We start from the raw sequence: 12,181 nt of genomic DNA, 5'->3' as shown, positions 1-12,181 counted from the left end.
ACCTGACCGAACCCTCTCATGACTAAGTATTTTTTCAATTATATCTGATCTTCAACAGGTAACTTGGCCTGCACATCCTGATCATATCAAACTACTAGGCAGTTTTTACTGGGGATATGGTTTCAAAAATCTTTAAAAATCGCAGTCTACTATAGAATAATGGAAAGTAAAAGCTACTTTCCACTGATTCAGAAAGGTCATCATAAAGAAATGGGTTATAATTTGTGAGTGAATTCTCCTCAAGTACGAGCATCTTTTCCCCACTTTTTCTCTGCTTTTCTACTTCCGTAACAGTTATGAAATGATAAAATCATCTCCAGCTTTTCCTTCTACTTCTTCCTGCTGTTTTATCATGTTTAAGGGGGGGGGGGGGAGATGTAATTATTATTTAAAACATTTACCTCCAATGTGCCTGGCTCAGGTTTTTTATCCAAATGAGTATGTCCATGAACAGAGTCTGTAACAGATCAAGATTAAAAAAAAAAAAAAAAAAAAAGGCCGGTATCAGCCACTAGACAGGTCTGTGGACAGAACAACAAAATATGAAGACAAAGCCAAAAGTACTACTTCAACTGTGTTTAGTCAATGAAAAATGCAGTTTTTGGAATAACATTTAATATGCTTTGGCCTGAGTCAATGTTCCTCTGTAATGGGGAGATATGTGACTGTTACACTACTTAATGATTTAGAAAGGATTCTTTCCCAACCTATGACTTTAAACCAGACACAGAGCTCTAGCATCTGCTTTCAAATGATGAAATAACATACCTTTATCTTTCCGTTCTTCGGTATCCGTTCTCCGCCTGCTTCCTTTTCTGTCACTTACATGTGATGATTTTCTCTGGACACATGGGTTGCTACTCTGAGAAGCTGGCTGACTGACTGACGCGCTCTTAAAATGAAAACCCAACACTTGGTTTTAAAGATTTACCCATAAATGTATGAACAAAAGTCTTATAATTCATCTTACTTTTCGTACATCTGATTAAAAGTCTCAAAATTCATAGCCCTATATCTTTATACTTCCAAAACCACAAAAAATAGGACACTGGGTTCCTGTTTAATTAAATAGTCTAGAGCAATAGGCTTACTAATAAGTCAAAAATATTAGGCAATCAGACCTATAGCCTAAATTAGTAGTGCGACTTCTTCATACGCCTTCTTCAGGAAGCCACCCTGACCAAATCTTTACCTTGCAACATATTACACTTATATTCTTTGCACCAAGAACAGCATCCTTCATACCAACCTTCAAAAGCTCATTGTAGGCCACAGACCTTTCTGAGGGAAAAAATACCCAAGTGCTAATGAGCAGATACAGTGCACTAAGATTCTTCCCACTGAAATGCTGACCATCAGCAAATCCTTAAGGTCTGCATGAGATCCAACCTTCTAACTGGGGAAACAAAGGGACAAAGTCAGGTTTCTAAGCTAAACTATCACTGAAAATCTTTTCCTTCTCTAGCTCTCTGTGAGTAAATGTTGCACACAGCTGAGAACAAGAACTCAGCCCTCTGTGACAAGACTTTTCTAGAAGACAAACCTGAGTCACTATCAAGTCCAAGACAGGTCTAAAAATGGCGAGTGTGATGACCCATTTAAACAATCAAAAAATTTCAATTTATTCCCACATTACACTAGTTGTATTTTTTACCATTCACATACACTAGTTGTATTTTACCATAACAACAACAACAGTAACAACAACAGAACAAAAAGCTAGGATACAAGCGTAAATGATTTGTACTTTTTTATTATCTAAATGTTATGGGACAATAACGTCTATCACATAGAGACCAATATACTTAGCATAACGCACACATGGATTTGGGCACATCTTCCAATAATTCCTAAGCTCCAACCTCTGTGACCAGACTGAACTACTATTCCAGATCAGTGGTTTCAACTGAGCATCTCACACCTCTAAAGGATTCCACAGAGGCCAGAGAATTGAGTGTATGGTGCTTTAATGTTTTATCCTGGTATAGCCGGTGCCATCCTGTAATATTCCATTTTGTTTGTTTAATCCACTGTTAAGAAAAAGTGTCCAACCACCATTCTGAAACACACGGTACTTGGTACACTTACCAGTATTTAAAAGACCATAGGCACAGGGTCCCCAGTGCCCCAAACTGAGTTAGTTACCTCACTTTACATGAGAACTGTCTTCCCTTCTGACTCCCCCCCTAGAATTAAGAGACCCAAGGATAGAGAACATTTCTTTCATCAGAGAAGTATCCATCACAGCCCAGCATCTGACACACATAGTGAGGGCAAAGCCACTGGATTACATGGACTACCACCTCCGAGAGCAAACACTCTGAATGACAATTCTTTCTGTATCTATTAATTAGGTCCTGGGGTGTTTAGTAAAGGACACTGAAAAGAGTTTATAGACGTATCTTGTTTACTGAATGTGAACCTCTATTGCATAACTTTAGCTAGCAAAATAAATGTATTTTGTTGTGGTTCAAGAGAAAATACTAGTGAGCTAACCAAGTTACTTGCCTCAACTCTGCCAACAAGTAATATCTTCACACCTCATCTTCCTCATGAAAAATGTGAAATTGAGGGGCAACTACATGATCTTTAAGGTACCTTTCAGTTTAAAAATTACTAGTCTACCATTAGAAACTGTAGTTTAACATAAACACTATATTAAGGAGAGACTTCTAAACAACTTTTAAAATCTCTTTTCATACATACGGAAAGGGCTGGGAAAGCCTGTTCATCTCTGTTCTGAATCTCATAGAGTAAACGAGATTCTTCTATAGCTTGCTTCTCTCTGCGCTCTTCTGGGGAGAGGCCAAAATAGTTAGATTCTCGACTCGTGTGATCAAAATCCTCAGCTCGCTCACGATCGGATTTTCTGTCAAATAAAACATTCTCGTCATGAAAAAAAAGACAAAGTGTATTGAGTACCTAAAATAACTTTTTTTTGCAATACAAATATTTGACTAATTTAGCTACACTGTGACATTACAGAACTTTTGGCAGCCTGACTAATAAATGTTTAGTAAGTGGAAGCTCCTGTAGCCTAGGCCACATGAGAGAGTCAAGAATAACAACAGGAGAAAAAAAGAAAGAAAAAAGAAAAGAAAAATAGAATTCACTTCTAAGTGGTACAGAAATAACAGATTTTTTTTCTTTTCATCAGGGCAGAAATTTAAGCACTATATATACTCTTTATGCCATAGTCCAATACGATCATAAAATTCACTTTCAAAAGAAAGGGAAAGTTATTAGTTTGGATCTCAAAAGCTCTCTCATTTTCTGTACCCCATTTCATTTCTATACCTGGAACATTCAAAGCAGACTCCAGGACTATCCTCCTGCTTTTTGATGATACCAATGAGAGAGATAGAAAGCTAGAAAGCATAAAAATTAAAATACACCAGACTAGATAAGAACTGCCCAGATAAGACTGCCATCATCTCAATGTAATTTTGGTCCGAGAAGGATGACAAGAAATTCGTGAATAGTTCAGCAGCCTATACCACAACCCTAATATGTTTATATGGCTTGTAACTATTATAGGCAATATGAATACTACTTCCACGATGTCTACCAGTTCCACAACAGTGGAAAATGAAAATCCAAAACCTACAGGAAAAATACATGGTCACAATACCAAGACGTAAAATCTTCCTTGTAAAAGTGAAGACACGGGGGCACCTAAGTGCATTCGACTCTTGATTTCAGCTCAGGTCATGATCTCAGGGTCATTAGATCAAGCCCACGGCTGGCTCAAAGCTTAGTGGGGAATCTGCTTGGATTCTCTCCTCCCTCTGCCCTGACCCCCACCCAAAAGTAAATAAATAAATCTTTTTAAAAATAAATAAATAAATGAGGACACAATGATACCATCTGATTTTTTTTACCTCCAAAATAAAGAATAGCCATTTCATGTCCTCATATAGTCCCACTTAAAATCACACCCTAATTCCAATAGGGCAGATGTCAACCCCAGTTGGGGGGAAAAAAGGCAGAGGAGCAAATGTGGACCCTCACAATCTTAGACCAGTCTTTCTCAGACCCCAGAGAGGATTCAGTAAGTGCCAGGCATCCCTGGAAAGCTAACCCTACCTCACCACCATGTCCCATCACCCAAACTGTACACCCTCACCCAACACCTGGCAAGAACCAAATCCTTCCTATCTGCAGTTAGCTGGAGCAGACACATGCAGCAATGACATTAGTCCGTTTCAGCATGTGCACGGTGAAAGCATACATGGCAATCCTGCACTGGTTTGTGTTATATTTCATGATCTCCAAAGAGAGAGACCAATACCAGTAAGAAATGAAAAAGTGAGAGGTCATAAGGCCCAACATTACAGTTCTTTTATTCTGTACCCAAAAGACTTCAAAACTGACGTGTTAAATATAAGAAATAAAGTCAAGATAAAGTAATGGGCTTAAATCAACTGGACTATTAGCTATAAATTCCATACTTTAATTAGGTTTTTTTTAAAACTCTTATTGCGAATAGTCGTCAGCAGTCTCTAAATTTGTTTCGATATGCTAGTAAAATTCACTCTCAACCACAATGGACAAGGCACACTTAACTGCAAATCCAAGTAGGTTTCCATGTAATCAGTTACAATGTCAAAAATTCTTTGAAGCTTCATGTCTATATATTACCCACTGCCTTCTGCTATCAAGTGTTTTTATACAGCAAGTATATAGCTAACACATAAAAAAGATCCTAAGAAGACAAAGACATTTCACAACTGTCTGATTATTCTACCAATTCCTAGGAGATTGGATACGACACCACAAAAACACTGGCCATAAATTCAGTTTGTGGTAAACAAAAGTATAAAATCAGCCATGTAGTAGTCTATGTGTATTTTCTTTAATATTTAAAACACTAAAGAGTATCTTTGTGTTCAAGGGGAAAAATGTTTCTTTTCTAATCTATTAAAAAAGTGACTTTATTTAAGGAAAATCTTAATTCTGCCTATGACCTTCATATATTTACTTCCTATTTTTAGGTTTCCAAAGTTAATATTCAAAATAAGTTAGTCCTCTTAAGTACTTCGCCTGCTTTGAATAAGATGCCACCAGATGTCAGGGGAGTCTAATGTCCAAACAACAGACTTTACCCACAACCAGTTGATTAATGGCTCCAATTCTGTTAGGAGCAATAACCCACCACAATCCCTGAACGTCCCTGCACGCTGTTACTGGGCGTGCCAAGAAGGCAAGGCCCTGACCACTCTTTACCCAGGACAATTCTCAGAATTGTGTTTCTATCACCAACCTTCAGGAATGAGGTAACATCTTTCTTCTGACTGATTTTTAGTCATTTGTTCTCGTTAGAACTTTTGGAAAGTTGGTTTGTGAATACGTATGTACTTTTTATGCATATGTAAAATATCCTGGCAGGGATACACAAGAATCTATGAACACTGGAAGCCTCTGCAGACGGAAATTAGATTACTAGGAAAATAGGGATAGGAAAAATTATCAGAATAAATAAACTTCTGAATGTTTTGGACTTTGAACAATATAAAGTAGTTTCCTATCCTCAACAGTTTGTTAAACTAAAAAGAAAAATGTAATGGACTCGAGGTCCTGGTGTTTTTATGATTGACGTGTGTATTCCAAAAAGATATATTCAAGTCCTAACCCCTGGTACCTGTGCATATGACTTTATTTATAAATAGGGTCTTTACAGAAGTAATCAAGTTAAGATGAGGTCATACTAGAGTAGGGTGGGCCCTAAACCCAATATGACTACCCTTATTAGAAGAGAGACAGACACACAGGGAAAACACCATGTGATGATGGAGGCAGAGACCAAGGTGATGGAGGCAGAGACCAGGGTGATGCATCCACAAGCCAGGGAACACCAAAGACTGTAGGCAACACCAGAAGCAGGAGAGGGGTATGAAACAGACTTGCCCCTAGAGTGTTCAGAAAGAGTATGGCCTTACGGACAACTTGATTTCAGACTGCCAGCCTCCAGACCCGTGAGAATAAATTTCTGCTGTTTTGAGCCAGAAGTCTGTGGTACCTTGCTACAATAGCCCCAGAAAACTAACACAGTATTTGGCATATGTCAGCCTAGGAACCGACAACTCTGTCTTGAAGATCTTCATTACATAAGCTGTCTTTAATGACAAAAAGTTAAGAGGCGCCCAGGTGGCTCAGCTGGTTAGGCATCCAATTCCTGATTTTGGCTCAGGTCATGATCTCAGGGTTGTGAGATTAAGGCCCACGTCGGGCTCCCCACTCAGTGGAAGTTTGCTTGAGATTCTCTCCCTCTCCTTCTCCCCCTGCCCCTTCCCCAACTCGCAAGCTCTCTCTCTAAAATAAATGAAAATCTTTAAAAAAAAAAAAAAAAAAAGTTAAGTACATTCCCAAGAAAGGGGAATACCCAAAAGCCAGAAATAAAGGAACTGAAGACCAGAGTTTGGCAAGCACATAAGCTGATGCTACAGCTGCTCAGGCAATTGGGGAGAAGAAGCTTGGAATGGGGAAGGCAATGGTCACAGTAACCTAGGAGGGCTCCAGCGCCCAAGAGACATGGCTAAGTTTGCGTGAAAAGGACAGCCTCAACTTAAGACACACCCTCCCTCTCAAAGTTCCTCCAAAGGGCTATAAACTACTCCACAAAAAGGCAGATTAGGGAAAAAATAAAATCCACTACACAGGAAAATTATGATCCTGAAGTTCACCGGTCTCTGGACATTCAGTCAGATTGCTAATATGCATGATTACATTAACTTATAAAATTTGTAGCCCCATTCAATACGAGGCACATGACCACAAACAACCCAAACTTATCAGAACAAAGGAAACTGACCATTTTGGTTAAGTTCCTATATAAAGGGAACAGCTCCCACCAAGGAACAGAAATGCAATTTGGAGTTTAGTATTTAACAAATCACAAGCTACCAGAAAACTATTAAGTGCAAGAATAAGACTTGGCTAGGATAAGGTCTCATGGATCATTTGAAAAAAATTATTCAAAACTAAAAATGCCTTACCCTAAAAATTACTTTGATTCATTTAAAGAGAATTATGCATTTAATTATAAAGAACTAAAATCCTCACATGGTATTTTATTAACAATACTTTTAATATTATACTATAGACAAGTAAACAAAAAATTATAATGATTTAAATGCATGTAATGTGGCAGATAAAAGAAATGCTACTCAATTTATATTTCCCTGGCATTCAGGAAGGTTACCTTATGATCTGTGAGGGTGTCCTACTAACATTTTTGTGCTCACTGGAGGGTTTCTGAGACTGTGACCCTGCAGAATGACTACAGAATGCATGCTGTCTTACTCCCGAAGGATGCTGGAGTCGAGGAGGTAGTGCTGATGGAGCTTTTACTGGCTTGCTTGGATTCTTTGGCCCTCTGTAATCCATGTCTGTGACAAGAAGCCAAAAATACCGCATGATTTTCTTATTAACAAAAAAACAAAACAAAAAACCCAAGTACCATCACCCCTCCCCCGAAGAAAGATTAATTTGATATAATCCTAACCAGAGTGGAAATTTTGTCCAGAAGTGGAAGGTTTTCTCATCTTCTTCCCTGATACGGTGTTCCAGCTTTCAGAGGGAGGTGGTTTGAGGTTCTTCGGGGAGTGTCTTCAAAAGAAAAACATTTATAACAACAAAGTATTCCTAGTAAGAATATCTACTTAAGTATTCTGCATGAGTATTTTTAACTTATAAAAAAAATTACAATTTTAGTTCTTATATTTAAAAATTAAAGTACAAAGCATTTATCATTCCAGATGTAATTCTAATCAAGTGAGATGACATAAATCAAAAAGCCTATTTTCTAACCTAAAAAAATGGAAAACTAAAAGGCCTTAAACACAACCTTAGCAAAAGACTAGATAAAAAAGGAATGACTTTAATTCTGTTAGATGTGCTGATGGTACTACAGCTAAGGTGGGGAGGGAGGAGTCCATATTATGTCAGAGAAATATATAAGCATCTAAGTGTCTATAAAAAATGATGTGATGTCTGAGATTTGCTTTAAAATATTCAATTCCGTTCCCATTTTTAAAAAAGGGGGTTAAGGAGAACAGATTAGAAAAGACTGACAAACACTGTTAGTTGCTGAAACAGGGTGATGCTTATAGTGGGGTTCACTATACCACCTTTACGTGTGTGTGTGTGTGACAATTTCCCTAGTAAAGTTTAGGTGTGACTTACTACCCTTTTTTCTAACAAAGACAGCAGCAACTGAAACAAAAGGTGCTATAAGGTAAGACTGTGTAACAGCAAGTCAACGATAGTATTTTACTACTCCATGTGACAAACATTTAGTAAAAACCAACTATATGCAGTGCAGTACTAAATGAAAATTAGAAATGACTGTGGTCCCTGTCCTCCAGTGATCCCCACTTTATAGTTAAAATACAGTCAATTTCCCAAACTGCCTTTATGAAAAATGGCACATTTTAAACTGGAAACAACAAAAGAAGTTTTTAAAATGCGTTAACACGCAAAACACAAAATCTGAACTCACACTGCTGTTTCAAGAGATCTAAACGAATACATTTTCTACACACTGGCAATACCTTTGGTTAATTTACAAATACACAGAGCCATTTAGAAATCCTCATGATTACAATAGGCTAAATGGAAGAGACAGTAAATGCCTTAGTTGAAGAGTGGTACATACTTCTTTCCAAATTCTTCAACCAAAACTGGTCCATTCTCCGAGTGAACCCCTGGAAAGTCTGCATTAGAAAATTTTCCACTGTGATCCAACCTAACCTGCTGAACAATTCCAGAAAGAAAAATCAGTCACCTGCTTCCTTTGCATTAATAATCACCATTTAAATTTTTATCTTGTTTTCAATTAAAGAGAAAATGACTATATACTGTTAAAAACAAAACCAAGTTCAAAACGGTACACCATAGTATTTTTCTGACCGCCCAGACCTCTGTACCTCTAGCTAAAATAAAGACTTCTTTGTTTACACTTCCAAAGTTTTATAAACTGTTTCTGTAAATAATTCAGGGAGAAGTAGGAACACAATCTATCAAGGCTCCAAACGAGAGGCAGCATGCCCCGGTTCTGAACAAAGGGCGACAGCACTGCACATACCAGGATTCTAGGCCCATCTTTTCTACTTACCAGCAAGATGACCTTTGGCAAATTACTTGTTTCATGCTTCAGTGTCCTCACATGCAAAATGGAGCTAATAATAGTACCTACATCATAGGACTCATGGAGATGGAATGAGGAACATATGACATACAGAAAGGGCACTGACTAACACACAGCAACCACTCTATAAATGAGAGCAACTAGTATTATAATTACTATTATCTTCTCACTTTCCCAATATTTAAAATGCGTAACTGTGACCTTTTTCTCCCTAAAAATAGATCCATCACGTGTTCTCTAATATACAATTCATATTACCCAATAGTAAATTGTGACAAGAGTAAGCCTTTAGGTTTCTTCCTAGAGTCAAACGGTACTCTATGAACAGGGTACCTGCTGATCACTGCACTAGGAGCCCAATGTATGCAGCACTGCTTTAAGTTAACCTCCTACTTCTTATTAGTAGATGCAAGTCCTAAAGCTGAGGTTTCATTCTTCATTAACCAAAAAAGGACAGTGTGCCTTCCTTTCAACAGTCTAGCCATAAAACAGATCTTTCTGAAGTTAATCTATATCAAAAGTTTAAACTACATCTTACATGCTTGAGTAAACAAAGGTCACCTTTGAGTCATAGCAGTTTCCATAATAGAATTTCAATTAAATTTTTTACCCAAGTGAGATAGTCTAGTAGGTATAGAAACAAAATACTCTAAGAAGGAAAAAATTAACACACGTATCTGCTTTGCCATCTACTTTATCAAGAGCATCTACTTTACCAAAAGCACTGCAACCTAAAAGGAATATACTTGACTTAAAATAACAACAGTTTTAGTGATGCAGCATAAGATAAACAATCTTCTCTGTTAAGGCAGAGTGACAGGGAGGGAGGCGCTAAGCCCTAGATTCTCTTCTGTTTTATTCCAAGTTTTCCAAATCACTGTAACAAAAGATTCTACAATTCTGTTCTGTAATTATAGCACATTTCTGACAATTCCATAAGGAAGAACATAAATGAATCATATCCTCTTCTTCCTTTCCTTTCAAATACCTCAGAATGAGAACACTTAAAAGTTCTTAAGGTAGTCTATCATTGATGCTGATATAATCCTGGTCAATCAGATACTTTTCACAAACCCCTTTACCACACAGGAAATGAGTGTTACCTCCACAAGTCAAGCAAAAATGTTTGTCAATGCCTACTTTAAAGGAATTTTTAGAAGGCAACACTTTTCAATGAAAACTATTTTTTATGAAAATTATCTCCAAATAAAATTTTTGTGTACGTAGGTTATTTCTGTTTTGGCAACGGTACTATTTTTTCATAGACAAAAAACAGAAAAGGAACCTTAGAAATTTCCCAGCCTTGGCATATTGACACTAGACTGGACAATTCTCTGCTAGGGGGTAAGAGGGGGTGTCGTGTGCACCATACGATATTTAGCAGTATCCCTGGCCTCTACCCAGTGGATGTCAGTAGCACCTCCCTGGTTGTGACTACAAAAGTTGTCTGCAACACTGCCAAATGGGGAGTGAGGATGCAAAATCATTCCAAGTTGAGAACTGATCTAACCCAACTTTCCCCTTTAACAATCAGCTACTTAAGTCCAGAGCAACAGTTTACGCAAAATAAATGGCAAAACTCCCTTCACTACTATTCGCTCTTCCTCAATCCAACAGAAAACCATTATGTATCCATGAAAATCTTCCAGGCCTATACTGTCCTATAATGGACAAACTGGTCTGTAATGTCAAGTGTGAATAGATTTCAGGGATCTGCCAACTGTAATGAAAATATCTAAAAGTCTAAGATGTTATTTTACTGCTTTCAAACAAGTAGTATCAAAGACTGACACTGTACTTAAAGATCACATGATGGGACGCCATGGGTTTTATATACATACAATTTTGGTAACTTATTCTAATGGGTCAAAAACCTAAATATTTACAACTATTAAAATGTGTATGTGGTGGGCGCCTGGGTGGCTCAGTTGGTTAAGCGACTGCCTTCGGCTCAGGTCATGATCCTGGAGTCCCGGGATCGAGTCCCACATCGGGCTCCCTGCTCGGCAGGGAGTCTGCTTCTCCCTCTCCCACTCCCCGTTTGTGTTCCCTCTCTGGCTGTGTCTTTCTCTGTCAAATAAATAAATAAAATCTTTAAAAAAAAAAAAAAAGTCTATGTGGTAAAGTATATTCTGAAATCTCAAATTAACAACACATTCAAACTTGAACTGTCTTCTTAATTTCCATCAGAATAAATTTTCAAGTAAAATCTTTGCTTCCTCTGTATAATCACTTACTTGACATTTATCTCCAACTTCATACTGTAAGCCAGCAGCAATGGAATAATCACGTTTTTGTTGAGCTGTAAACGATATCAGTATAAATATCAAGCTGACTTAATTATTTTCAAACGCCACAAAGCAAATTTATGGAAAATACAGATTGTTTCACTTACCTTGCTTAGACTTCAGCCAAATTTCATATTCCACATTTCTATAGACTGCTGGATTGAGTGACTTAAGAACCTTTCTAGACAAAGGGAGGCTAGAAGAGTTCCCACTGTTTTTCAGGTGCTAAACAAACAAAGTCAGAAGTCCAATCAACACAGAACAGAAACGCTTTTAAAACATTTTTGCTTGAGATACGTATAAGAGTAAAATCAAACGAAGCAGAAAAGTTAAAAAATTAGGAAGTCACCAAAAATTTTCTCAGAGTCATATGATCCTGACTCCACTGAAAATGTACAAGAAAACATTAAGACTAAATTCATGTGCTTTCTTATGTGGAAGAACTTAATGGTTAAAACCATTAAAAAAAAAAAAATACCTGATCACTTGACAAAGCTTTAACTCCGTTCACATCATTAGCAGTGGTAGCTTTACTCCTACAAAAGAAATATAACCATAATTAAAAGTACAAAAATGTGTTTACGCAATTAACTTATCTTAACCTCACATAAAAATCTCCAAAGTCACAGTTACGTTCCAAAAAGGCAAAGCTATATTCCAGTGAGTTCATACAAGCTTTATTATAAGGACGTATTTTTACACACACCCACATACACACAAACACGGCACGCACGTGCACAAACAC

At 37.4% G+C, this 12,181-nt stretch overlaps 1 protein-coding gene across 4 annotated transcripts in view; it reads right to left on the bottom strand.

The window, feature by feature from the left end:
* The window catches only part of OTUD4 (OTU deubiquitinase 4), a 43,441-nt gene that overhangs the window by 9,828 nt on the left and 21,432 nt on the right, over positions 1-12,181 (bottom strand). For 3 of the 4 annotated variants that reach the window (XM_031039953.2, XM_031039952.2, XM_031039954.2), the window contains exons 8-16: positions 11,915-11,972; positions 11,544-11,661; positions 11,386-11,450; positions 8,657-8,754; positions 7,505-7,608; positions 7,202-7,388; positions 2,707-2,869; positions 769-892; positions 402-457 (exon numbers count right to left, since the gene is read on the bottom strand). In XM_031039953.2, coding sequence (XP_030895813.2) covers positions 402-457; positions 769-892; positions 2,707-2,869; positions 7,202-7,388; positions 7,505-7,608; positions 8,657-8,754; positions 11,386-11,450; positions 11,544-11,661; positions 11,915-11,972 — 973 coding nt within the window. The remainder of the gene's footprint in view (positions 1-401; positions 458-768; positions 893-2,706; positions 2,870-7,201; positions 7,389-7,504; positions 7,609-8,656; positions 8,755-11,385; positions 11,451-11,543; positions 11,662-11,914; positions 11,973-12,181) is intronic. The other variant, XM_006744100.3, reaches the window with a different exon arrangement.

Source organism: Leptonychotes weddellii, chromosome 2 (assembly GCF_054177405.1).
Source record: "Leptonychotes weddellii isolate Sample4059 chromosome 2, ASM5417740v2, whole genome shotgun sequence".
NCBI lineage: Eukaryota > Metazoa > Chordata > Mammalia > Carnivora > Phocidae > Leptonychotes > Leptonychotes weddellii.
The sequence above is the reverse complement of the archived record's forward strand: the minus strand, read 5'-3'. Positions and strand labels throughout refer to the sequence as shown.